The following is a 25,323-nucleotide window of genomic DNA, read 5'->3' as shown; positions in this document are numbered from 1 at the left end:
TATTGTAATATGTAAATGAGAACAGCATACATAATCAGAAACTGTTCTTTAAGGAAATCTGGACAGGGAGATCTTGGTTTAGACTAAGACACACATTGCTCTAAGTAATTGAATGTTCAAGGATTCTTCTCCATGACAAACAGATATTAGGCTGGCTGGCTTTGTTGACCTTTAATTCACCTTTGTAAAACATAGTTTAAAAAGACAGTCTAGCTCATAAAAGAAAACAGTTGAGTTGTAAATCCACCAATTTAAGATTTTTATAATGGCAATACTGATAGATCTTGACCTTAAAAAACTTCTACTTATATTATTTAAAAGGTTCTACTCTTTTGAAATAAAAGAACTGTGATATGTGGATATTTTATGATATACTTATTTCAATTGTTTTTTTGCCTTCAGTCACTGACAAAATTTTAAAAAAGAGGTTTCCCCAGTGAAGTTTCAGACATGTAAGCATACTGAGAGGAGGCATAAGGGGAAATGATAATTTGCTTTACCCATGACTCTTTTCAGATACAATGTATTCTGCTAATGCCCAGGCCTACATTCCAATGAGTCCATTTGTAGAGCCCACACTGTGGTGACCACTATCTGTCTTAAGTGGAAAACGTATGGAAGCCAATGGCTGTCTTCTCACTTGTGAAAAGCATTCACATTAGCATACTGCACAATGGGCTGAGCCTGACAATTGAAGGCACAGAGGGTATGTTGGTAGCATCAAAATTCCTTTAGAAACCAAAATGGGCAAACTTAAAATGTTAAACAACACATAAGAACTAGACACCTCAAGCATGTAATTGTATATTTATTTCTCTTTTTAAAGAACACTCCTTAATGTAATTCAATATACAAACTTGGTTTCACAGAATTATAATCCACTATATAGCACAAAGATAACCCAGATTGTGTGTGCATGTGTGTGTGTGTGTGTGTGTGTGTGCATGCACACACAGGGGTGTGTGTGCACATGTGGTACCCTCCCTTTCTGCCATTCCTCTGGACCTACAAAGGCTCTGCCCACCTATGACACTAACCAAAGCCCACTTTGAATGTCATACACAAAAAACATCCTGCTCCCACAAGTTCTTTCCCCTGGAAAGCTTCTTCCTCCCATTCCCCCTGAGATAGCCAGAAGTGTGACACTCTTCCCCTCTTCCGAAGAGCAAAGTGGCTTCTCCTAAAGCTGATGCCAACCCTGTCACCGTGTGGACTGGCTGACAGGAAGGGTCGTGAGCAGGTAGGTCTCCATGCCTCTTCCCCGCTTCCACACCCACTCCTCAGAGTCCAAGAGCAACCCCTCCGTAGTAGCCTTAGTTCAGTCACCGTCGCGTGCAGTAAGAACCAAGAAGATTTCTAAGCCCTGGTCTTCTCCATGGGCAGCGCCCAGCACTGCCTGCCAAGCCACCGGGCCGGCCGATAACCAAGCTCTACACAGTCCCATGTGCTTTGTCACTTTAGTTTTTAAAGACACCCTAGCATAGGTCTGTGGCAACCTAGTGTCCAACTGAGTTACATAAAATTGTACCAGTGATGCACTTGTACATATTTACATGGGGCGGAATGTTTTCCCATATTTTTAGATGAGTATATAGATCAATATGTTCACATAAGACCAAATACTTTTAATATTATTTATAACTGATTTATAAAGCTTTGAAAAAACTCACAATAGCACATTGTTTACTTTAATGCTTTAAGGTACTATCAGTTTAAAATCACAATCAGCACTTAAGTTATAGTCAATCCAGCAAACAAGAGACAAAAAAATTTACAAGAGTTAAGAACTGACTGATACATCCTTTATCTTTTTTTGCCACTAATGCATAAGTGCATAATAAGATACTCTAGTTTAAATATCTTGTTTACAATATACATTTTTGTTCTAGTTATGCAACAGTAAATCCCATGCTTCACATAGAAAAGCAATCCACAACATTTAAGAAAAAATGTACAATTTATGAAACAAGGTAAATAAATATTAGTATTACAGAATCAGAGCTGTACATAAAAGCTGTTCAGTTTTAATCATATAAAAATATGTTTTAGTGCAACCTCACATATATATTGATGCTGTTTTTGCTTTACATCATTTAGATCCAAGTGTCCAAAAAAGGAAAGAAATTACATTTATTACAAAGCAGATACACAAATTCTAAAATATGTACAAATTACTGCTAAAAAATGCTTATAAGAATATAAGCAAAGTAAAGAAAAGGCACAAACATCTGTACAGTTTTAAAAGTACCAGACCCAATAGGTTAATTTCAAATTTTGTTTTGGTCAGGCTCATGATGACTTGTTAATTTACCTATTCTTTTGCTATAACAAAAGTATGTGTGTATATATATATATATATATATATATATATATATATATAATAGCAACCTACTGTAACTCAGGACAGGCATGCTATAAACTGGATTACCTCTATCTCTAGAAAAACAAAACAAAATAAGAAAATGTGGAAATGAAAGTCTCCATGCATCTGAGATCAATGTAGCTGACTCTTTTCCAACGAAGGTTCTTTGCCTTCCTCTGTGCTTGAAGGTAATTCTTTGCTGCCATGAAAGCCCGACTGTTTGTCATCCATGCAACTCTTGCTGTAAAACGTGGAGCGAGCTAATGCAGTCTGGGATGTACCAAAGTTGTCCTTTTCACCATCATGCAAGTCAGTGTGGGTAGCCGAGGAACAGGGCTGGCCCGGCTCAGGCCCACTAAAGTGTCTAATGCTAACATGTGCGCTTTCCAAGGGTTTCTGGTGGGGCTCCTGCACCCGTGCTAGCTGGTCTGCCCCGAGCAGAGCGGCCTCTTCTGTGGCAATCCGGAGAGAGGCAATGGCTTTTGTGCAAGTCTGTATGTTCTCCTCCTGTTCCCCCTCTGTTGCATTTAAGCTGTCTTCCGAAGTGCTCTGTTTCATCAATAGCTGAGGAGAGGAGGGCATGCTGGGTGGACCAGACGACTGCAAAAGGTGAGGAGATGGCTTCTCATGCTGCTTGGAAATAACGTAGGGATCCTTGGCGAAGGATTCCCCGGAAGCTCCTTTCTTCTCCTCAGAGCCCTCCATTGGCAGAGGCAATGTGGGTGTAGGATGTAAACCAGAGAGGGCCGGCTGCAGGGAGTGAACCATTTGGATCCCACCAACGGGCACCATGGGGATAGGAGCTCGTACTTGCTGCTGAGAGTGGAGTGGAAGATGACTGAAGACGTAGTCATTAGGTCCCTCAGGGAAGAGGCTGGAGCCCGGATGTTCATAAGCACCTTCTTGGTCTCCATAGAGACTGAAGTAAGGAACCTGAGGTAATCCCCTTCTTAGATTCTGCATTGGGAACAGAGAGCACAACAGTTAGGACCCACTGTTCTTCATGCTTACATCAAGCTTTTTCATTCATTCATGCTTTCACTGGTTCATTCAAAACACTTTAAAACTACCTGATCCTTCGATTAATTTTTCATTTTCAGTACAAAAGAGATATCTCAGTTGTCTTTTAAAATCCTTGAGTGAAGCTGCCCTTCTTTGAAAAGTTACTTTATAAATAGCAATGTGATAAAATATGCCTGTGTTTTATATGAGGTAAAGAGACATTTTAACTCTGCTTTTTTCATAAGGAAGAATGAAAAGGAAATAATGGAAAATTACTAGAAAAAATTTTCCAAGCAAAAAGACACTAATAATATATTTTTAAATTCAAAAGAAATTAAAAACATTACCATCCATTTATACTAAGTAGAATTTTACTATTTTTATGAAGTGTTAATGAGTATAATCATAGTAACAAGCCTGAAAATTTGCATTAAAAAAATGTTTACCGAGTAGATGGCAAAATGGTGGTGATACACAAACTGGTTGCTCCAAAGTGCAAGTTATTAGTCTAATAAAATAGATTCCTGCTCAAGAGACACCCCAGGTAGATGACCAGAGTCTTCACCAAATCAAGGGCAGGTTTTATAAGGAAACTATCAATCCATCAGATAAGCTGTTAACACTAAATACTTGGGGTGGTTACAGATCTCAAAGACGACTGTGTCTTAAATCATCTGTTTATATTATTACTTTCATTTACATATCTTCTCATAAATTAATGAATTAAAGATACTCAAAATTTTTGGCCAGAATTCCAGATTTCATGATTTCCAGCCCAGAAAATGGAAAACTTATTTTCTATAAATGTTTCTGTAGCAAAACACAATTTAGACTGTGAGTTTATTAGGTTTTAATGAGATTATGTGGTTTTAATGACTTAGATTCATTCTCTTAATGGATTATCATCAGTTTATTGTTATTTTTTGAGAACTTAAAATCAACTCTAGATAAACATGTCAAGTATGGTAGTAATCCAGGAGACAGACAAAAAAAAAAAAATGTTCTCATTCATTTCATGAATGTTTCAGTTCTAAAACTCAAGGTATGCTTTATACCATTAATGATTCATCCAGTTCTATTTAGATTGTGAGACCGGCTCAGGAATGATAAATTATGCATCATCTCTGCTACTCTGTGCCATACTTGGCCTTAACCCTGCTCCAGGCTCCAACTTATTCAAGCTAGAAACAAATTATTTGTCCTGGAATTGCAGGAGAAATCATGTAATCATCAAACCCTGTAATCACAAGAGCCTAATAAGTTAGATAAGGAGAGAATTTTATGGTATGAGAGAGTCATTATATGTTATCAGGAAAATCCTACTGGTATTTGCTTTGGTTTCAAAAAAGGCACATTTAATTATTGAAAATAATCAAATGAATCTTCAAGTCACAGTTGTTACAGATTCAAAGTTTAAGATGAAATGTGGTTTGCTTATTTTTCCATTTTACTTTGGGTTGCTATTTTGTGATGGCCATTGCATACCCCTAATATGAATGGGGTCTGGGAGGGAGCCTGAGAGACAGAACTCCCATTTCAAGAGGTCTCTCACTCAAGGCTCTTAAAGGGAATGAAGAAATTGTAAAACTAAAATTTATTAATTATATTCAAATTCCAACAAAGCTGTATTTGTGTTAAGAATAAAAGTGTCACATTTAGACCTTTACTGATCAGAAAATCAATTATTATAACCACAGAAGTAAACACACAAGCAGAATTCCTATCTGGTAACCACACATCCTCTCTCCATCTATTCATCCATTCTTCATCCTCCTAATAAATTCTCAATGTTTCTACTTCAGTTTTTGCTCTATTTGCAACCCTATTGTGTTCTGTAATTTATGCTTTATTGTTGTGATAGGTGAACAAACTCACAACTTATTTAAATCTTAGTAAGAGAAATCTTGATGTGGAAATGCAAATAATAATTCATATGTGGGTTGTGTTATATATATCTCCCATGTACCAGATATATTACCCCCCTCATCTTTTCAACAGTGTCAGTAGGCCCTCTGGAAGCAAATGCTAAGAAGGAAGGATTGCAAGAGGTTTCACTGGTTGGTGTGTGTGGCGGTGGGGGCAGGAGCAGAGGAGCTAATGCCTGGGAAGGTAATGGGGAAAGGAAGCAAGTGCTCAGCTCAGCTGTGACCCATCTGGGCTCAGGCAGTGGCTGAGGGTTGCAGAACAAAGCATGGCCTTGGCTTAAAAACTGAGGTGTACCCTGAAGGAGCTAACAGCAGGAAATTTTCAGCTGACTACATTCCTTACAGCTGAATGGCAAGTTCTTTCCAGGACCAAAATCTGCTTGGATCACCTCTCTGGCTGCTACAATTAGGAAACTATGACCGAGAGGTTAAGTGATTTGCCCAAGATCACAGAGATAGCAAAGGAAAGAACTGAATGTGGACTCTTTCACTGGACACAGTGTTCATCTACACCAGTAATTGGAAAACCGTGGCTCGCGAGCCACATATGGCTCTTTGGCCCCTTGAGTGTGGCTCTTCCACAAAATACCATGGCCTGGGTGAGTCTATTTTGAAGAAGTGGTATTAAAAGTTTAATTTTTAAAAATCTGACTCTCAAAAGAAATTTCAATCCTTGTACTGTTGATATTTGGCTCTGTTGTCTGAGTTTGGCGACCACTGACCTACACTATGTACTGAGGACCAAGACACTCTTTTGTCTCCTTGCTATTGATCTACCAAATCTCTAAAAATGGAAAAGATGAGGACAGAAATCTCAAAAATTTCACCCAAATCCTTGCACCTCATATAGTAGACTTTTAAGAAATATTTACTAACTGGAAAAAAAGACCTTCTTATTCTATATATCTCTCTGTCTGTCTATCTATCTATATATCTAGTCATCCATTTATCCTAAAGTTGAAACTAACCAGGGGGCATTATGTCAGAAACCCCAGGGTCCCAGTGATTGCATATCATCTCCTCCAAACCTTCTCCATGACTCAGACTAATAATGAGTATAACATGCTGGGCTACAAAGTCCTTTCACTTCACAGTCACTGTCTTGTGAGCCCTTAGTCAAGGTCAAGTAAGCCAACAAGGTATTGCTAATAGCATTTCCATAAAAACAAACAAACAAACAAACAAACAAAAAACACCATTTCAGGGGTAATCCAATTAAATATTTTCAAACATTATTCAGAAGGATGAAGTACTTATAAAGTACAGCAATCAGGAGAAATACTTCTCATAGCATTGCCAATTTTATTTTGTCTGGCAACAAGAAGCTCATGTATACATCACAGAAAGATGCAAATCCTCCTTTGTCCCCTCAAAAACTGTGTGAGAAAGCATAAAGTGTTTGGGATCAAATGCTTCTGCTTCAGGGAGGATTTCCAGATCTGTTCCATCATATCATGTGATCAAAGAAGCAGGCTATTAATTCTCTCAAGATAATTACACTGGGTAACAGACCGAAGGCTCAGCACTTGGGCTTCATAAATGGCAAAGTTTAATAATTCTATTAAATATCCAAGTGAATTGGGCATATATGCAAAAGTTAGGTGAACTCCCTTAGCCTACTTCTCCAATTCCTTTGCCTGAGTTGATTGTGAGTGTTATTATTTTTTAAATAACAATACTGTGTTGGCACTAATGGTTTATTTTGTTGTTGTTGCTAATCCTCATTTGAGGATATTTTTATATTGACATTTTAGAGAGAGTGGAAGGGAGGGGGAGAGACACACAGAGAGAAAAACATCGATATGAGAGAGACACATCTATTGGTTGTGCTTCAACCAGGGCTGGGGATCAAGCCTACAATTGAGGTACGCGCCTTTGACCGGAATCGAACCTGAGACCCTTCAGTCTGAGGGTTTTACCCACGGAGCTAAACCCAAATGAGCAAGGCTTATTTTTTGTGTGACTACAATTGACTGAATATACTTCAACATCTTACTAATACCACAGTCTCAGAACAGGAGAGCCACATCTCACACATACCATCAGCATCACTAGGTCTAAACAAGAGAAAGCATTTTACACCCAGATGCAGTGTCCTGGCACCTTAAGGCTTTATCACTCTTCATTTATGCTGCAATAGCATTTACTTCAGATTTCTCTTTTCTATTTAACACCACCAAGACACAAACACTAGTGCAAATGTACCTCTCTTTTTTTTTTTCTTAGCTACCTGCTTTATTAGCTTGACAAATAAATCCCATCCTATTTGCTATACAATAGTTACAGCTTGAAAACTAAGTTGATGGCAGGCCTGTGAAAACAGGATGCCGGTGGCAGGGGGCTAAAAAGCAACACCAAGGAGCTTTCCAAAAATTGAAAAATTCAAAAACCTAAGCTTATGATTCAGGTTGGTGAAAAGGTAGTAAGAGGGAGGCAGCTGGCCACCAGAGCAGTGAGAAGACAGGACTGGGAGCTAGCAAGGCTTCCTTTGGCTGTGAAGGGCAGGGCTGAGCCACATGACAGAAATTCAGAGCAAAGAGAGAACAGCAAAGAATAGAGACCGCAAAACAACAACAACAAAACACATTTAAAGCAAATAAATTCAAGAGGTCGCATTCATCTGTTTATGCTAAGTAGCTCCTTCATTCATTTTCAAAATCCTACACAAACTGAAAGCAACATCAAGGTCTTCCCTGCCATGGAATGAGGCAGGGCGAGTGCTTTTCAATGCATTTGCATTAAACCTCCTGCCTAAATTTAATTCATGATTGTACCATTGTTCTCTTAATTTACACTGAGGGCATATCATAGAAATCTCCTCTGATACTTTCTCTTACGCTCTCCCAAATTCCCACTCTCTTCGGGCCCCCATCTCACTAAGCAAGTGCCCTTGGTTAGCAGATGGAAATAATGGTAAAACACACACATATGTGTTGATGCCTTTGACTTATAAACATACGGTGGGGATCATTCTCTCTTCTCCCAGTCCCTCATTAGTGTCACATGTTCACTCATTGTGAGCAAGGTCATGCTCAAGGTATTGAGTTTATTTTTCAAAAAGTTATTGAAAGTCAAGACTAATACCCAAATTAGAATCCTCACATAGCAAAGAGTTATATAACTATGACAGCTAAATACCCCTGAGAGTGTCTGTCTAAGCATTCATGACACTCCAAAGACTTTATCTTTTCTATTCATGTCGAAGTTTCGGCTCATGTTTATAATTATATAGTTAAGCTTAGAAAGCATTCAGGAAGGCCTCACCTGTTACCAGCTGGAATGCACCACTGCTCTGATGCAATACTACTACACTTGGGGTAGTGCCACAGCCATGTTACTGACAATAGCTTGTGATAAAAATGTCATCCTACTATTTTCAGTAACCGAGTTCACTCCTCTTCAGGAGAGAGACTCATGTTATAAATTCCACACTAGTGCGTTATCAAGGGGTTCTCATGCGCCATGACTTACGTATTAAAAAGAGAAAGCTACTCATACTCACAGGAGGCCCCAATACGATTGGATCTGCTTGCAAATACTGCCCCATGGACAATGGTGGGTTGTGGTATAAAGCCCTTCTGGGAGATGGTGCTCTGATGGAGGTCATGTATCTTCTCTCTCTTCTGGGAGAGAGGTCTCTTCTTGCTGCGATATCTTTCCCAGGTGACAATGGCCTCCTTGGGGACAGATGCCTTCTTGGTGAAACATCTCTTTGTGACATCTCTCTTCTCAATGCAGCTTCCTTTCTTGGTGAAAGATGTCTCATGGGTGATAGATCTCTCCTAGGTGATAAGTGTCTTCTGGGTGATAAATCTCCTTTGGGTATCAGATACCTCTTTGGTGAATTATCTCGACAGGGTGAAGAATCATATCCCGGTGAGGAATGGTGGCTTGAGGGAGAGAAGTCCCTTGGAGAGGAGCTGGGCTCTGAAGACAGCATGCACTCTTCATCCATGCAACTGGGTATGTCTAGCCTGTCTTTGTCTGGTTCCGAGTCTGTACTTTTGCTCTGGAATAACCTCTGGTATTCTGTCATCTGGGTATCTTCACATGAGTCGCTTGGTGTCATAAGCTGAGTAACCTGAATACTTGGCAAAGTAACCAAATAGCTGATCAATGAAGAATGTCCCAGGGAACTATCAGAGGGAACCCCATGGGGTATGGCGCCAACATTCACAGGCAAAGAGGAGAATCGAGGAGGCTGAGGACTGGTGCTTCTTGATCTGGTTTTTGGTGTCAAATCTCCCTGGTCATCGAAGTCATCATCATCTTCATCATCATCATCATTATCATCTGCATCCTCACCATCCGATTCTTCAGCATCGGAGAACTGATGATCAGTTGAAATGCTGGACATGCTATGCTTTTCAGCCGCTTTGTGCAAATCTTCCATAGTTTCTGAAACAATTGAACAGAAGATAGTGGAGTTCCAGATCCAAACATCAAGATTAGGAGCTAACAGGCCCCATCTCTTCCCAAAAGCTTTCCTCAACCCTCTAGCCCCTACAGATAGTTTTCATCTCTGAACTCCTGCCACTCACTTGGTACATCTTTCTGTAAGCCTGCATTGGTTCTTATCTTTTATGTACCTGTCCTATTTCAACCCACCTTACAATAAAAACTCCAGAGTAAAACCTTATATCTTGGATATCACACCACCCATAGAAAATCATCAACAAATATGTATGTAATGTTGTAAATGATAATGTTAGAAAAAATAAATAAAAGCAACAACCTGTCTCTATAGGTATAAGCTTGTGTGTAAGGAGAGTATCTCAGGAGGTTTGGCTGAGCCTCAGGTTTTCTATTGAGGTTAATGATGTGGTTTTTTTTTTTCCTATTGTATTTCCTCTTAATAGGACAAATAAGATATTAAGATGCTTTTCAAATTTCCCAGAAAGTTTTATAAAATGTACATCCCTAACACAACAAAAGTGCAGCTAGATTTCCTTTATGGTTCTAGATAGAAATATTTTCTTGGTAAGATCTCTCTCCCTTCCTACTTATGAACTGAAATGCATTTGCTTCTTCTCAGTAGGTTTCAAGCAATTCAATATGATATACTTCTTTTCTATATTTAATATTTAATAAAGTAAAATGTGATTTTTTTTTTAAAGAAAACATCTAAACTTATTTTACCACTGGCCACAAAGCTGAAGCATATGTAGTGAAATAGTCCACCAGCTAAATGATGGATACCTGTTTCCTCGGTTTCTGTATCATCCACTGAAGTCATCGAGACACCCAACTCCAGGCATTTTTTCATGTGCGCTTTAGATTTCATATGCTTTGTCAGGTTTCCTAGAAAACACAAATGATAAAATAATTAATCTGTTACCAAAATGTGATGATTGCTCCAAAAGTCACTTGAGATGATAGGAATTTGTTTCTACCCATGATCCCTTCCTTCAATCAGAAGGGGGACAATCTGGCTTGTGAAGATAGTAAGCCCTGAGGGCTGTGGCTCAATCTTAGGTTTTCTTCATTCTAGAAGACGTGTTGGCACCTAAAACCACATCTTTTCAAGGGTAGGCTCCAAGCAGGACTTGGAATCCCAAGCTTTCCTGACTCAGAAGGGATCTTATATCTTTGGCCCAAATGGGTCAGCCTCCTAATTCTATAAAATAAAGAGCTAATATGCAAATGGTCATCACCCCATTATACTATAATGACCAATCAGCAGGGACCTGAGGCTGTGTGGTGCCTGGCCAGGCTGGGGAACCTCAGTACATGCCCTGCACCCGGCAGAGCTTGAGGTGGGACCTCATGCCATGCCCTCTGCTTGGTGGGGCTTGATGGGCCCCTCAGGCCATGTGCCCCTCCCTCCTGGTGCCGGTCTTTGGGACCTGAGGCTGCACCCCCTGCCCAGTGGGACTTAATGAGGGTGTGGCCAGCCAGGTCTGGGTCTCCTGCAATTTTAAGGTGCACACAGGTGGGCGGGGACTTGACTCTGGGTCTTGCAGAGAACCCCAGGCTCTGACAGGAAGGAGGTTTTAATATACATTTTACTAATTTTCTTCAATCTCTGACACTTCTATTACAGAGAAAGGGCAAATAGCAATATTAAAATATTTCTTCTAATTAATTCCCTTTTAATGTGCACAAATTTCATGCACCGGGCCACTAGTACTCCATAAAAAGCCAAACTGTGTCACAATCTCAGAGTAACTTCGCAATTAAATATTATCAACAAAGCCACTTCCTGGCACTGATCTAATATAGATTAGACTCACAGGATCTTAACTAGTCAGAAGAAAAAACAAATCCAAACTAACGTTAGGGGCAAGCCTGTAATGAATTCAAAGAACAATATGAATATTTAGCTAACTCCTTATAGGGAATTGTATTCTCAGTATGGATTATCTATCTGGTTGACATATGTTGGCATACTTTATGACAGCAGTTTCTTCTGGGGCAGTAATACTGTCTTTTTACTTATCTTGAAACTCCTATTATTCCATGAAAAAAGAAAAAAATTTATGTCACATACAGTATGTATGATGACATAGAGATACATAATTATATATATATATATATATATATATATATATATATATATATATACACACACACACACACACACACACAAATGTGTATGTAAGTTTCTGTAGATTTATGTAATTGCTATATGTAATGTGAGAAATTATGAAAACACTGATCTAATCAATTTTGACTTAGGATCTATGAAAAAAAATTATATATATACTGTTCCATCTCATATAGAGCTTATCAAAAGAGATCCAGAAGTTAATTGTTGTAAAGGTCATAATATTGTCTAAGCCCTTTGATGCTGCTTTAGCAATGTACCAGTAAGTACCTTAATTTAAAGAATAGGCTCATTGAATCTAGGTAGAAACCTTCAGCCTGCTGAGATAGTTTGTTCCTCTTGTAAAGGGTGTTTAGTTTGCTATTAATGTAATATATGAGTCACAATTCCAAACTAGGACACTGTTGTTTATTATTTTACTTATATTATTACAATTTCTTTAAAAAGCTCAAACATTTTTGTAGACAAATCATCAAGAACTCTAAAATCTGAAAATTGATTAAATATAAGTATAAATTAATAGAAACCATCTACTTCTGCAAGGGAGATAGAAATCTTGTATGTGGATGGGTGTGGATGTTAAATGAATCAAGATAATTTATTTTGATCTTAATATGTGTTTCTTCTTCTGTCTTTTTCTTTCCACTTGTTTCAAGCAGGTGGTGAAGCTTTGAGCTTTCGTCTTTAGGGAAGGTGTGTTGTTAGAAATCTGGCTCTAAAACAACCCCACCCTGGCTTTGGTTTATGGGATTCTTAAACTTCTGAAGGGCTTAGAGCAAGAAGAGGGGAGCTGAGTAGTAGGGGGCAGGCACTGAAGGAGTGGCCCGGGCCTGAAGGAAGTACTGGTCCTATGAGTGTGCTCCTGATCTGAGCTCAGGTGTCTGGGGTTTGGGTAACAGGATCTCAGCTGGAGGTGAAAACTGGAGGGGATTCCCAGAATTTTTTGCTCATTTTAAGATTCTGAGAAATTTTCACATTTCCAAAGAGGCATAGTAAACTAAAATAATGACCAAGAATAAGTTATTTCCTTCTAAACTCCAAGACAATGGTTCAAAGCGAAATTTAAGTTGATTTAAAAAATATCTTTAAAATGTTTCTTCCCCGTGTTGCACACAGCTCTACCTGCAGACAAATCATATGTCCAGTAAAGATATATTGGTTGTAATGACTGGCAGATTTGCAGTATATTTTAAAACTAAAGTGTATATTTTCTTATTTTCCAGGAAGTCTCTTAGTGAAATTCTATATGAAAGTCTTGATGGTGCAAAGGTGAATATTTAAAGGACATTTTGTGTATTTCTTTTGAAAAGCAAATGAACATTCTCTTCCCCCTTCTCTGGCTTGTTAATAAAGAAAAAACAGGTATATTGAGAGGCTACACATTTATACTTCTGACAAACCACTGAAACAATTCAGGATTTTAACTATAAAAGAAAATAAGTACACATTTCTCTAGCAAAGACTGAATTTTCTCTGATATTTACTTTTCTTGATGTGGACTAGAGTCGATCAAGTGTAATACAAATTTAAAGTTAAAACTTTGGAAAGTGATGTGAGGCTTCTGAAGGGTGAGGGGTGTCTAGAGGATCCATTAGTACTTCTACAAAAACAGTAAAGCACACTTCTACAAAAGTCAATCCACCTCTAGTTCACTATTGTTTGTATTCTGAGAACCCTGGGTTTATGAACACTTTCATGATTCTATAAAATAATAGAAACATAATCAAAGCAACCTTCTCCTGTAAAATACTTTCATGTGAAACTACCTGTTTAAAAAAGATTTAGAGCCGAAGCCGGTTTTGCTCAGTGGATAGAACATCAGCCTGCGGACTGAAAGATCCCGGGTTCGATTCTGGTCAAGGGAATGTACCTTGGTTGCGGGCACATCCCCAGTGGGGGGTGTGCAGGAGGCAGCTGGTCGATGTTTCTCTCTCATTGGTGTTTCTAACTCTCTATCCTTCTCCTTTCCTTTCTGTAAAAAGTCAATAATATATATATATTTTTTAAAAACAGATTTAGAAAATACACAGAATATCTTTTCAAGGCAAGTCCTAACTATGGCCTGAGAATAGGAAATTGTCTCTGTGATGATAAATACAGATCCCAAGCTATAAAATGTCTATGCATAATTAATGCTACTGTGGATGGAGGGGCCCACCTGGGAATCTGTGGATTTCTACATTATTTATAATCTTGAAACTGACCATGGGCACATGTTTTCCCCCCCAGCTGCTGCTTTGCTATCCTAATGCTACTGCATGATCTCCCTGTAGTATTTCAATACTGCTGCAAAGATTATTTAGATCACATAACATTTCCAACATGAAGTAATAGCTATCCAGGCAATTCTGAGCCACTTCCTTCAGAGACAACTGGCCTGGGCCCAACTCTATATGGCTCTTAAGTCGTAAAAGGAGCCTCATTGTCTCATATACATCCTTTAATCACTTACATGAGGGAGGAAACACATTTCATGGGGTCATATTTTCACAAACAAAATCTATCATTTTGTCGATAAAATGGGATCTGGAATCCAAGGTAACCATAAAATAGTGATTCTCCTCTAAAAAAAAAAAAAAAAATCAGACCCATACCTTTCGTCTTGAAGGCGAAGTTACATAACTTGCACACATAAGGCCGGACATCAGTATGAGTGCGGATATGCTTTTTGAGCATGCTTGGTTTCTTGCAGCGAATCCCACATTCTTCACAGATGTACTTCCCACGTCCACGTCCTCTGACATATACATAATCTTCATTTGACTTATACCTGTTTAAAAAGGGGGAATCCAGCTAAAGTGTTTTCAAATACTTTAGCACGTGATATATATAATCAAACCCAAAGCTAATCATCTGCATGGCAAATTTTTGTGAGGGGCTTTTATAATTATTCAACCTTATTGCTGAGACCTATAAAATTTATGCAGTAAATGCCTGAAAGAATTAGATAATAGATTTGGTATTGTAAACAAAATGGACTTTCTTCTACATTTAGTTCAACATGGAATTTGCTCTTTTCTATTAAGTATAATATATAGACTTGTTACGGACTATCAACTGGGCTTATAAAGCCCCAAAGAGTTGCAGAGCTGTGCCTTACTACTGTTGGATTCTAGTAAAACTTCCAAACAAGAATCATCCAAAAAGTTCTCCCAACATATTCAAATAATCATATATCATTTAGTAATATTACATCATCTAAGATGTGCATGCACAACACATATACCCCTCCAAATTTGCTAAAATTAATGTAACTGATAATAGACTTCTTCTTTGCAAGTTTCTACTCTATTTTTATAATCCTGGCACGAGAGTGCGTTGGAAATTTCTAGCTTACACAGGCTGAGCTGAGCTCACCAACTGTTGTCTACAGATTTCATCTGCTCTTCCCAAGGACTGAGAATCTGTGTACAAATGGAGTCTAAATTTCAAGTGGCTTCTGGGAGATACTGTTACATAATGAAAACCAAAGATTCAATTTTTCAATCAAATTTGCATTGGTGTCCAGGAGGATTTAGTTGAGAGGTTTGAAAGGATGTCTAATTAAATTAGTTAGATGAATAAAGTCTTAGGTATTTACTGTGATAATCTACAGAAGAAACCTATCCAGTGCTCAAACATCATACAAAGAAACAATTTGCCATGGAGTAGAGTGACATTCTATTGAATAAATCAGTGAATATTATTATCTCCTTATTCTCTCATAAATCACAGTGAGGCTAGAATTATGGGTCTAAATGTCAATCTTGGAAAGATATTCCTTCTGAAGTGTATTATTTATAACTTCAAAAGGTAAATTGACATACAAAATGCCTTATTCATTGGGGATTAACTTAAAGGCGCTAGATTTCTAATTTCCTACATTTCCAGAGCACTGTAAACTTCTCTATTTGTCCCAGCTAATCCATCATCAGGAATAATGATTCAACTTTATTCATCCAATGCACTGAAGAATTTTTAAAAAAGAAAAATCCACACACGTATTTAAATACCAGATCTACTATAGATACTATTTAATCTTAACATGATCTACTTTTTGGTTAGTACCAATCCAGGTGAGATTTAAAAATGAATAGTTAATTATGCATGCTTTCTGCTCCTTTAAATCTGTCCTCTTTTACCAAAAAAAAAAAAAAAAAAAAAAAATCCAATATCAACTTGTTCAAAATTGTTTTAGGCTTTATCTTTTATCTAACATCGTGTTTTGTCATAAAGTAGAAAAGAACCTACAGATGCAAAATGTCTTTCACCTATTAATTTCACTATTCTCTCCCACTAACTAGATGAAATTATCTAAGGAGTACAGAATAAAAGAATTTCATGGAAAGCTAATTTTCTTTGGAGAAGGATACTTTAAACTTATTGTAGCCCATCATCACAGTTTATTAGAATACATATTTTCTTCAAATAATATAATTTAATTTTTAATGTCTTAACTGATTAAGTTGATTCCAGAATGGAAATATAGTAAAGTTCTATATAAACATAATTCTATATTAGAAAAATCTATACAAATAAAGTATCTACCAACCTACCATTCTGCACACCCATGAATCTACTTGATGTGAGAATAGATTTTTGAAAAAAATAAAGGATATGTTTAATTTAATTCTAAATCTATAAATTCGATTAAAAAACCACACATACCCTTAAACAACTGGTTAGTAATACCTTTTTTTTTTATATATAAGAGTTGGTACTACACTGCTTGGAATGAACCTGGTCACCACCAGGCAGAAATTGGACCACAGATTAAGGAATGATTAGGACATAGCCTATAACATGGGGCAATGAAAGGAGGAAGAAATGAAATATGGGCACAATCCGTTTGGGTCATCAAAACACAGCAATAAAATGTTCACATACGCTTTTTCATTCGTGTCCTTCGTTAGTGGAGATGGGCTCACCAAAGCACACAGTAACTGTGAAGGTCTCTCTAATCTAGAACAAGTGCACTGCTATGAAGACTGCTGAATGTAAGAGGGTTGATTCAGTCACAGGGACCTCTCAGTCTCTGAGGAAAGATAAAACCTATATTTCTCTCGTTTGTATCAAAAGATGAGGGATGTCAAAAAATAGTGAGACAAGCGTCATGACTATATATGCAACTACGGTTTTAGTGAAAGTACTCGACATCCATCAAAAGGCCAAACCTAAGAGGGAATCAATTTTAATCATCCATCTCCAAATTGGGAATCTATGTGAGAAATCAATATTTCATTTCACTAAATAGTCAACATTGTATAGTCAAACAGATAACATTAATTTGTCCTGTAAATATTATTGGAATAAGTTGATGCACATGAAAATATGTAAGGTATAGATCTGTTGTACAGATAAGGTGCTGGTTACATCATAATCTCATACATGTGGTTAACGTGCTTTTAATATTTTAAAAATTTTGAAAGCAAAAATCTGGGTTTTCTCCCATTGACTGGATCAAAGATACATTTCCATCGAAATCTAAAACTAGATGTTACACATATGTCTAATTTTTCTTAACTATACAGATAACCAAGTCATTGGGCCTTATAACTCATGTTTCTGCCACTCAGAATGTAACATTTAAAAATAAATTCCTAAAGCAGAAAACTGTCACAGACCAGAGGAGTTTGGGGAAGCATGACAACTCAATGCAGTGCGCTCCCCTGGCTTGGATCCTGGAGCAGAAAGAGGACATTGTGGAACTGGTGAAATCCCATTGAGGTTTAAAGTGTGGGTAATAAAAGCAATAAAACAAACAAGTAAGTTAACCGGTGCCTAGGATTATACGTGAGTGTGCACAACTGCATTTCTGTAAGCGTAGAATAAAAATTTGTTCTCTAATAGCACGACAAATGCCCATAAAAAATAATATATTAATAGAAGAATACAACTTTGAAGATTCCACCAACTTGGTCGATTTCATACTAAATTAGAGGCATAAAGATTTAAAGCAGAGGTTCAAACCATATACAACAGGGACATGTTCATCAAAAGCAAGTCATGAAAGCAAGGACATGAACTCATTATCTACTACCAGCCAGGCTCCAGAAATGTCAATAGAAAAGGAATTCGATTTTCCCTTCCAACCCGCGTAGATACCACTTTTCCCATGCAGGCACTCAGGACCGTTTCCTCTCACTTAAACCTGAATCTCTTCCTTTTGCACTTATGTTTCCTTACCCTCCTTCAAAGATTTTAATTCGGATTGGCTCAGCTTGTTTGGATCCGATATCTTTATCTCCGTGAATATCTCCTTTCCCTCTTTCCTTTAAGATATTTCCCACTAGTTTCCTTTCTAGTTTGCTGCCAAATAAAAAGGACGCATCAGGCTTCATCTGTAGGACAAGAAGAGAGAATCATTTCATATGCTTTCTCTAAGACAAAGGGGAAGCCCACATTCTCTGCTCTTCTTCGATCTCCAAAAATTAGCCTCAATTCCACACTAAAAAGCCAAGGGCTGGTTACATAAAATAAGGGATAAAATCAGACAAGAATGACACTGTCTTCTGAATAAATTTAACATTTTGTTTAAAAAGAATATGCCTTGCCTGGCCAGTGTTGCTCAATGGTTGAACATTGACCTATGAACCAGGAGGTCATGGTTCAATTCCTGGTCATGGCTCATGCCTAGGTTGTGGCTCGATCCCTAGTAGGGGGTGTGCAAGAGGCACTGGATCAATGATTCTGTCTCATCATTGATGTTTCTATCTCTCTCTTCTTCCTCTCTGAAATCAATAAAAATATATATTTTAAAAAACATTCCTTTAGTACTTATACTGTGGAACACTAAGAAAAACTTTAAAAACAATTTTATATTCTGAAGTAGCAATTAAAGCTATCTTTATTAATTAAGGAAATATTTTCAAAACTTAATGAAGGGAAATGGTAACTGAAATAAGTAAAATAATTTAAATCTCTCATGTACTTCTTTAATAACTTAGCATTAAATTCCCAAATGTCTCTTGTTAACATTTTTTTAAAAATAATTTCACATGTAATACCTTCATTGTTCATTTTTGGAACAAACCAGCTAGTCACTTGGGAAAATGAGATTTGAGAGACACACATAGAAAAGAAATTTTAGTAAAAAAATACTGTCAATGGGAACTAGCGCTCTGAAATTTGCAAAGTTCAATTCTGACACCCTGTCCATCTGCTGCTTGATCGTCCCTTCCACTCCCTGCTCTATGTCCCATTTCACAATTTCCTGAATTCCTCGCATGAAAAGAAAAGTCAACCTGCTAGGTCATGAACACAGGTCAGGAGGGAGAAGAACCCAAAGGAATCGGTCTCGGAGGTAGAATTTCCTGGCACTTGGGTGGAGGGGATACTTGTGTTTTGGACTTTTCCGGGGACACTTATAACAGAGCTCATGCCAATGGCTTCTCTTACCCAGGGGCAAGCCTAATGCTGCGCAGGCCTCCCCCAACTCAAACCTTCATCTTATTCGAAATTTTTAGATTGCCCTTCACTATGCATTCTGCCCAGCAATCAAATCCGCAACACAGAATGCTTTCAGAACAGCATCCATTACCTGAGCGAACTGCTTCCAAGCACTGGATGACGTGAGCTTGCCGGTTCCGGGCCTGTGCATAGCAGCCAGGGTATAAATTTCTGCGGTGATTTTTTGCTTGGACCTCAGAAGAGCCAGCGTGGTCTTGGTGTTCAATCCTGATGGGTTTGGGTTACAGGAACTAATGCACCATGAAGCATAAACCGAGGATTTGAAGGTGGCCTGTTGCACATAATTGGGTTTTGTATAATTCAAGAAGCACCAACTCACAGTCGTTGTTGTCCGCAGACTGGGGAACTGAAGAATCTGCTGGAAATCTGCCACATCGGTGAAGAGAAGTGTCGAGTTTGCTACTTTCCTGCTTGGGCCGGAGGCCATGTGGACCAGCATGCCAACGGGCAGCTTCTGGCCCGTTCCCTGCTCTTCCAGCTGACTGTCTCCCGGCGGCAATGTGGAGCTCTGTGGGCTCAAGCTCATATCGGAGGCTGTCTCATCAATATCTAATTCATCTGAGGACTCTTTGCTCTCGGAAGGCCCACTGGACTTCTGCGAGAGAGAGGGTGCCCTGGAGCTGGGAGGGAACGGCTCCCTCAGGGGCGCGCTGGCCGAGGGATGGTCTTGAGATGAGGAGGGGGACAGGGAGGAGAAGGAAGATGACCTTGACTGCAAGCCGTCCTTTGGCTCGGAAGCACAGCCTTGTCGGACCAGCTGGGGTTTCTGCGGGCGGGAGAGATCCTTTTTGATATCGGAGTTGGTGAGCTCCACAGCACTGAGCTCCTCCACAATCTGTCCGTACATCTTCTCTTCCTTGACCCTTTTCTGCTGCTTCGTTTCCATGAAGAGCTCTAGGCTGCTGGCTGGTGAGAGCATCCGCTTGCTACCTCCCAGGGAGGCGGCGCTGTCCGAGGTGGAAGGTAAGCACAAGGGAATGGAGGATTCTAAGCCGAGGGGTAAGGTCTGAGGTACTTTCCAGATGGGGTATTTTTCCAAGCCTGCATGCTGCCCCAACACCTGGGCGATGTTAAACCCTATCCCTTGCATGGCCGCATTGGTTACCAGTGTCCTTTGGGTCATGTTCTCGTCGACTTTGCATATGACAATCGCAGGGCTGTTCTGCCCGAGAATCTGAGAGATGCTTGTGTACATGACACTCCCGTAGGATGGAACGTGGGTCTGGATCCTCACAGGAACCACTGTTCCTGGTAAGGACTGCAAAGGCCCAGCGGTGGCCGAGGTGAAATCTTCTGGAAGAACCTGCTCGGAGGGAGTATCCATTGACTTGGCGCTCTGGTCGGAAGGAAACTTTGGAAGAAGGCTCTTTGAGTGTAGGCCCGACGTTCCTGAATAACACGGGTAAGCTTGCTCTTTTGTGTGCGCATAATCGGCGGCTTTCTTTCCGGTGTGCTCTGCAGCGTACTCCAGGGGGTAGCTGGGATGGATTTCTGCCTGGAAAGGAGGCTTGCCATAGCCCTTCTGAGGGTGTGGCGCGAGGGGAGGTGGGAAATGGGCCTGCCACCAAGGAGGCTGCTGAGCGGGCAAGTGGACCATGCAGACGGTCGGATACTGGAACTGAAACAAGGCGTTCTGGATGGGGGAAAAGGGGATCGTCTCTTGGTGTGGGAACAAGGGCGGCTGCTCGGACAAGTGCTTGCTCGCCAGATACGACGCAGGTTGCAGCAAGGGATTCCTCAGGGCTTCCTGGCTGTCCATGTGCAGGATCTGTGGCGGGGCCAGGTGCAGGGGCCCTGAGCTCAGCTGGGCACAAGGACCCACCAGCTGCTTCCCTGGGTCCTCTGCCTGGAGAGGGGGCAGCAGGGAGGAGGACGGGGCGAGGTGCCACGTGGACCTCAGGCCGGCGGCGGCGTGCAGGTGCTCCAGCTGCTCCTGCTTCACGCCTGGGTCCGAGCCGGCCTCGCCCTGGGCGATCTCGGGAGAGCCGCTGAAGGACGCCTGCCGCACCAGGAAGCACTTCTTCCTCTCCCGGGACGGGGAGGCCGTGGAGGCCGGCGCCCCTGCCCCCGGAGGAGCCGCGTGGGACAGGTTCCCGTAATCGAACGATTTGCTCCGAATTTCCGGGACTTCGGCCGGGTGCGGGCAGGGCATCTGCTCGGAGGAGCAGCGGCGCATCTCCTTCTGGGGGTGGTGGTGGCCTGGCACGGACAGCGAGTAGGAGCCCGCGGGGACCGTCAAAAACTCCGAATGTTTCCCAAACTCGTCCTGCTTGGCCCCCGGTGCGGGTGCGGGTACAGGTGCGGCGAGCTTGCCGGTGGGGGTGGCTTCTTCCCTGTCGAAGGACATGGAGAAGCTGGAGCTGTGGGACAGGTTGCTCTCCTGGCTGGGGCTGCGGGAGAGGCCGGTGCCCGTGGACTCGAAGCTGGACTCCCCGGAGGAGTGCTCCATGTCGGCCAGGCGCAGCCGCTTCTTCTTGGGCGGCAGCTTCTCGGCGGGCAGCTGGGACAGGGTCTCGCTGCGCTGGGGCCACTGGAACTCCTCCACCACCACCACGGCCGGCTTCTCAGGGGGCTCTTTGCTCGGGGCCTCCTTCTCCTTGTCCGGCTTGTCGGGCTCCTCCGTGACGCGGATCTCGGGCACCTGGATGTTGTGCTGGCGCACCAGCCGGGGCTGCGCGTGGTAGGCGGGCTGCTGCGGGGCCTGCTGCCCGGGGGCCGGCTTCCCCCCGCCGCCCTCCGCGCTGTCCCCCGCGGGAGCCCACTCCGGGCTCACCGGGGCCTCCGACACCTCGCTGTCCCCGGCCTCCGACGGCGAAGAGGAGGCCGTCTTCTCCGGGGCGCTCGGCGCCAGCTCGGAGGACTCGGACCTCTCGAAGGAGTTGGGCCGGCTCAGCGAGTTGGTGTGCTGGATCACGGAAATCACGTTGCCTGGAGGCTTCCTGCCCCCGAGGTCGGGCATCTTTTCCGAATCGGAAGGTAACTCCTCGGACCCTGACCCCAGAGAGGGGCTTCCCGCGGCGGGCAGGTGGGGCCGAGCCGGGTCGAAGCGCTCCGCGTGGCCGTGGGGCGCGCTGCTCTCCTGCAGCCTGGGGGGCTGCTCGTACTCCGGGGGCATGATGCTGCCGCAGATCATGGGGGTGTCCTCCTCGTCCCCGACGCTCTTCTCCTTCCGGCGCTTCCTGTTCTCGCACGGGGTTCCGAACAGGGTGGCGGGCACCCCCGGCGAGGGCACTGCCGCCGAGGCCGAGGGGTCCACGAAGTACTCCCCGCCGCCGCCGCCGGGCTTGAAGGAGCCCAAGCTGGGCAGGTCCCTGTAGCTCTGCTTCGGGGCATCGGAGTCGTCCCACTTCTTGTAGGGTTTCCTGCAGACCTCATAGTCGTAGCCACCCCTGTCCCCGGGGGCCAGTTTCTTCTCCTTCGAGGAGGAGGAGGAGGAGCCCGAGATGCTCTTGAGCAGCAGCCGGCCGTGGTGGTGCTCGGCCTCCGCGTGCCCCTCCTGCACCGAGGGCAGCTCGAAGGCAGCCTGCCTCCGGAGCATCCTCTGCGGGGGGATGCCCACGGTCCCCGGGTAGAACACGTCGTCGGAGCCCGTCATCCTCTCGTCAAACGAGTGGCTTCCTCGCAGAGAAGGGGGCACGCTGAGATTCGTCGCTGAAGACGTCGGCATGGAGTTGCTTCGGATAAGGGGCGAGGAGTCCACGGGAGCCTCCAGGAGAGCCGGGCTGCTGCCTTGGAAGTTTGCAGGATAAGGTTTTCCCTCGCTCCGGATGGACGGCGGGATGGTCTGCGATGGCCTGGGCTCGCTGTTGAATTTAGTGGATTTCAGCATGCTCGTCTGGCCGGGATCCAGCTCCCCTTTGCTGGGGATTAGCTGGGAAGCAGGGTCTTCGAACATCTTGACGTCTAGCCTGGTGTTGGCGTGAGGTAGTGGCTCCATCACGCCCTTCCTCCCCATGGTGGCCCGCTCCTGACTGGTGTTGGTAACACTGAGTGTGTTCCTGGGACTGAGCCGGCAGTATTTCCCAAAGATGATTTCCTCATAAGACTTGGCATTTGTGTTTGGGGGGCTGATCTGCTGCTCTGCGCTTTCGGAGCGAGAGAAATAACCGGAGTCAGTGCTTCCCTTACTGTGCGGGCTCAGGAGGTTCAGGGATGGCTCAGAATCTTGTCCTTTCTTCTCGGACAGCCTTAGTGCAAGTTTCTGCTTCACCGTGTGAGAGTCATCGGCCTTCGTATGTAAAGACAGACTGGGTAGCATCTCAGAGCCAATATACGGGGAGCTTTCATGAGGCAAAGGAAGCCCGCTCTTCGGAATAATCAGAATCGGCACCTTCATGGGACCTCCCAGCGATTCCTCCAAGGACCCCGGGTAGCCCCCTCTGCTGGCAATGTCCAAAGGGAGGGGTGGGCCAGGACTCATTTTGTCCGAAGCCTCCACGAATAAAGAACTCTCCTCATCTGTGTCTGTGCTCTGCTCGCCGTCTGAATGTATTTCTGCTTCTACATCAATAAAACCGGCCTCGAGGTCCAGTTTGGAGACAGCTGACTCTGTGAAAGGGACCAAGCCCGCCTTAATGGCATGGGCATGCGACTTCCTGTGCTTGTACAGATTGCTCTTGGTCTTGAAGGAGAAGCCGCACGGTATGCACGGGTACGGCCGCTCCCCGGTGTGGGACCGGATGTGCTTCTTCAGCACGCTGGGCTTGGCACACGCCCTGCTGCAGTACGGGCAGATGTACTTGCCTGGCTTCTTGGGTTTGTGCTCTTTCTTGTGAGCGTCTTCGGACTGTTCGATACTTTTCTGGGAGTATTGGCTAAAAGCAGGGCTCAAACTGGAAATCTTTTTTCTCGGGTAACCACCACCGTGGCCGTGGATCGGAAAAGGAAATAAGTCCTCGGAGGCAACAGATGGCAAAGGGCCGGGGAAAAGCCACGGAGGGCCTTCGAGGCTCTGGTGTGGCTTGTTGCTGTGCATGACCCCCTGTGGCACTGAGTGCTGCGGGAAGGAGAGTGAGTGTTGGCATGAGTAAGGACTCGGACGGTGCAGTGGGTATTGCTTCTCTGCGACGTGCTGGGCCACCTCGCCAGGGGAGGCCAGCTTCCCAGACCCGAAGAGCTGTGCTGAGGCCGTGTTTCCGATCTGCTCCGGATCTATCTGAGGTGGCCGCTGTCCGTCTTGACTGCCGAAAGTGCTCATCTTAATAACAGCCGGTTGTCCCTGTCTCCATCTACCTGACGCTTTATCAGTTTCTCCAGGCCTTGAGGTAGCTTTTTGTCCTAGAGCTGTGTCCCCAGTGTCCATTTTTGTCACACAAGATCTTAAGTGCTAATTCTTGTGAAAGCCCTGCAGACTCATGGAGTGTCTCCGAAGCTGTGCGTTTCACAGCGTGCTTGCTTCCATGTTCTAGGGTGTCTGCAAACGTGCCAACGGCTCCTTCTCTTCGGAGACTTTCACACTCACCCCGCAGTCTATGGGCAATTAATGGCAATGTCCTTGGACCAGGGCTATAACACAGTTCTCTCCATGGTAGCCAAGTCCATCCAAAAGCTAATGTAAATCTCTAAAAGTTTCTTATGGCATTTGAATATTTTCAACTAGGATGAAATTGGTGTGGTGAATAGTCTAGGAAAAATTTTGCCCATCAACTAGAGCAAAGTTCAATTGTCAGTTTCACTGAGATAAAATGATCTGTGGGAATAAGAAATACAAAGAGATTGTCAAAACAGTTATCAAGTAAAAAAAAAAAACACCAAAAAACCAAAACCATTCCTAAATAACCAGGCTGAAATTGGATAAATTGAAAATGACTTTTGCTCTAATAAATTTTTTTATGGCTGCTACATAATTTCCACAATTAAAGGATATTAATAGCAAACTTAGCATTAAGTCATAAGCATAAATATCTTCAATGCTTCAATTGTGGTCATTCTTTTTGGTTAGAAAAGAATTCATTTTGGTTAGAAAAAAATTCATTTTGGTTAGAAAAAAATTTAAAGAAAAATTTTGATAAATATTATTTATGAAATCATAAAAATGT

General features: G+C 42.4%; 1 protein-coding gene across 7 annotated transcripts in view; it reads right to left on the bottom strand.

Annotated features, from left to right (window-relative positions):
* Positions 1–792: 792 nt before the first annotated feature.
* HIVEP2 (HIVEP zinc finger 2) overlaps positions 793–25,323 on the bottom strand; it is a 174,346-nt gene continuing 149,815 nt past the window's right edge. For all 7 annotated transcript variants that reach the window (XM_084889317.1, XM_084889312.1, XM_084889311.1 and 4 more), the window contains 6 exons: positions 19,356–24,974; positions 18,002–18,156; positions 14,431–14,606; positions 10,489–10,590; positions 8,792–9,687; positions 793–3,319 (listed from right to left, as the gene is read on the bottom strand). In XM_084889317.1, the coding sequence (XP_084745443.1) occupies positions 2,495–3,319; positions 8,792–9,687; positions 10,489–10,590; positions 14,431–14,606; positions 18,002–18,156; positions 19,356–24,587 (7,386 nt within the window). In that variant the 5' untranslated portion in view covers positions 24,588–24,974 and the 3' untranslated portion in view covers positions 793–2,494. The remainder of the gene's footprint in view (positions 3,320–8,791; positions 9,688–10,488; positions 10,591–14,430; positions 14,607–18,001; positions 18,157–19,355; positions 24,975–25,323) is intronic.

Source organism: Pipistrellus hanaki (genome assembly GCF_964339955.1).
Source record: "Pipistrellus hanaki genome assembly, chromosome: 7".
In the NCBI taxonomy this organism is placed as follows: Eukaryota; Metazoa; Chordata; class Mammalia; order Chiroptera; family Vespertilionidae; genus Pipistrellus; species Pipistrellus hanaki.
The sequence above is the reverse complement of the archived record's forward strand: the minus strand, read 5'-3'. Positions and strand labels throughout refer to the sequence as shown.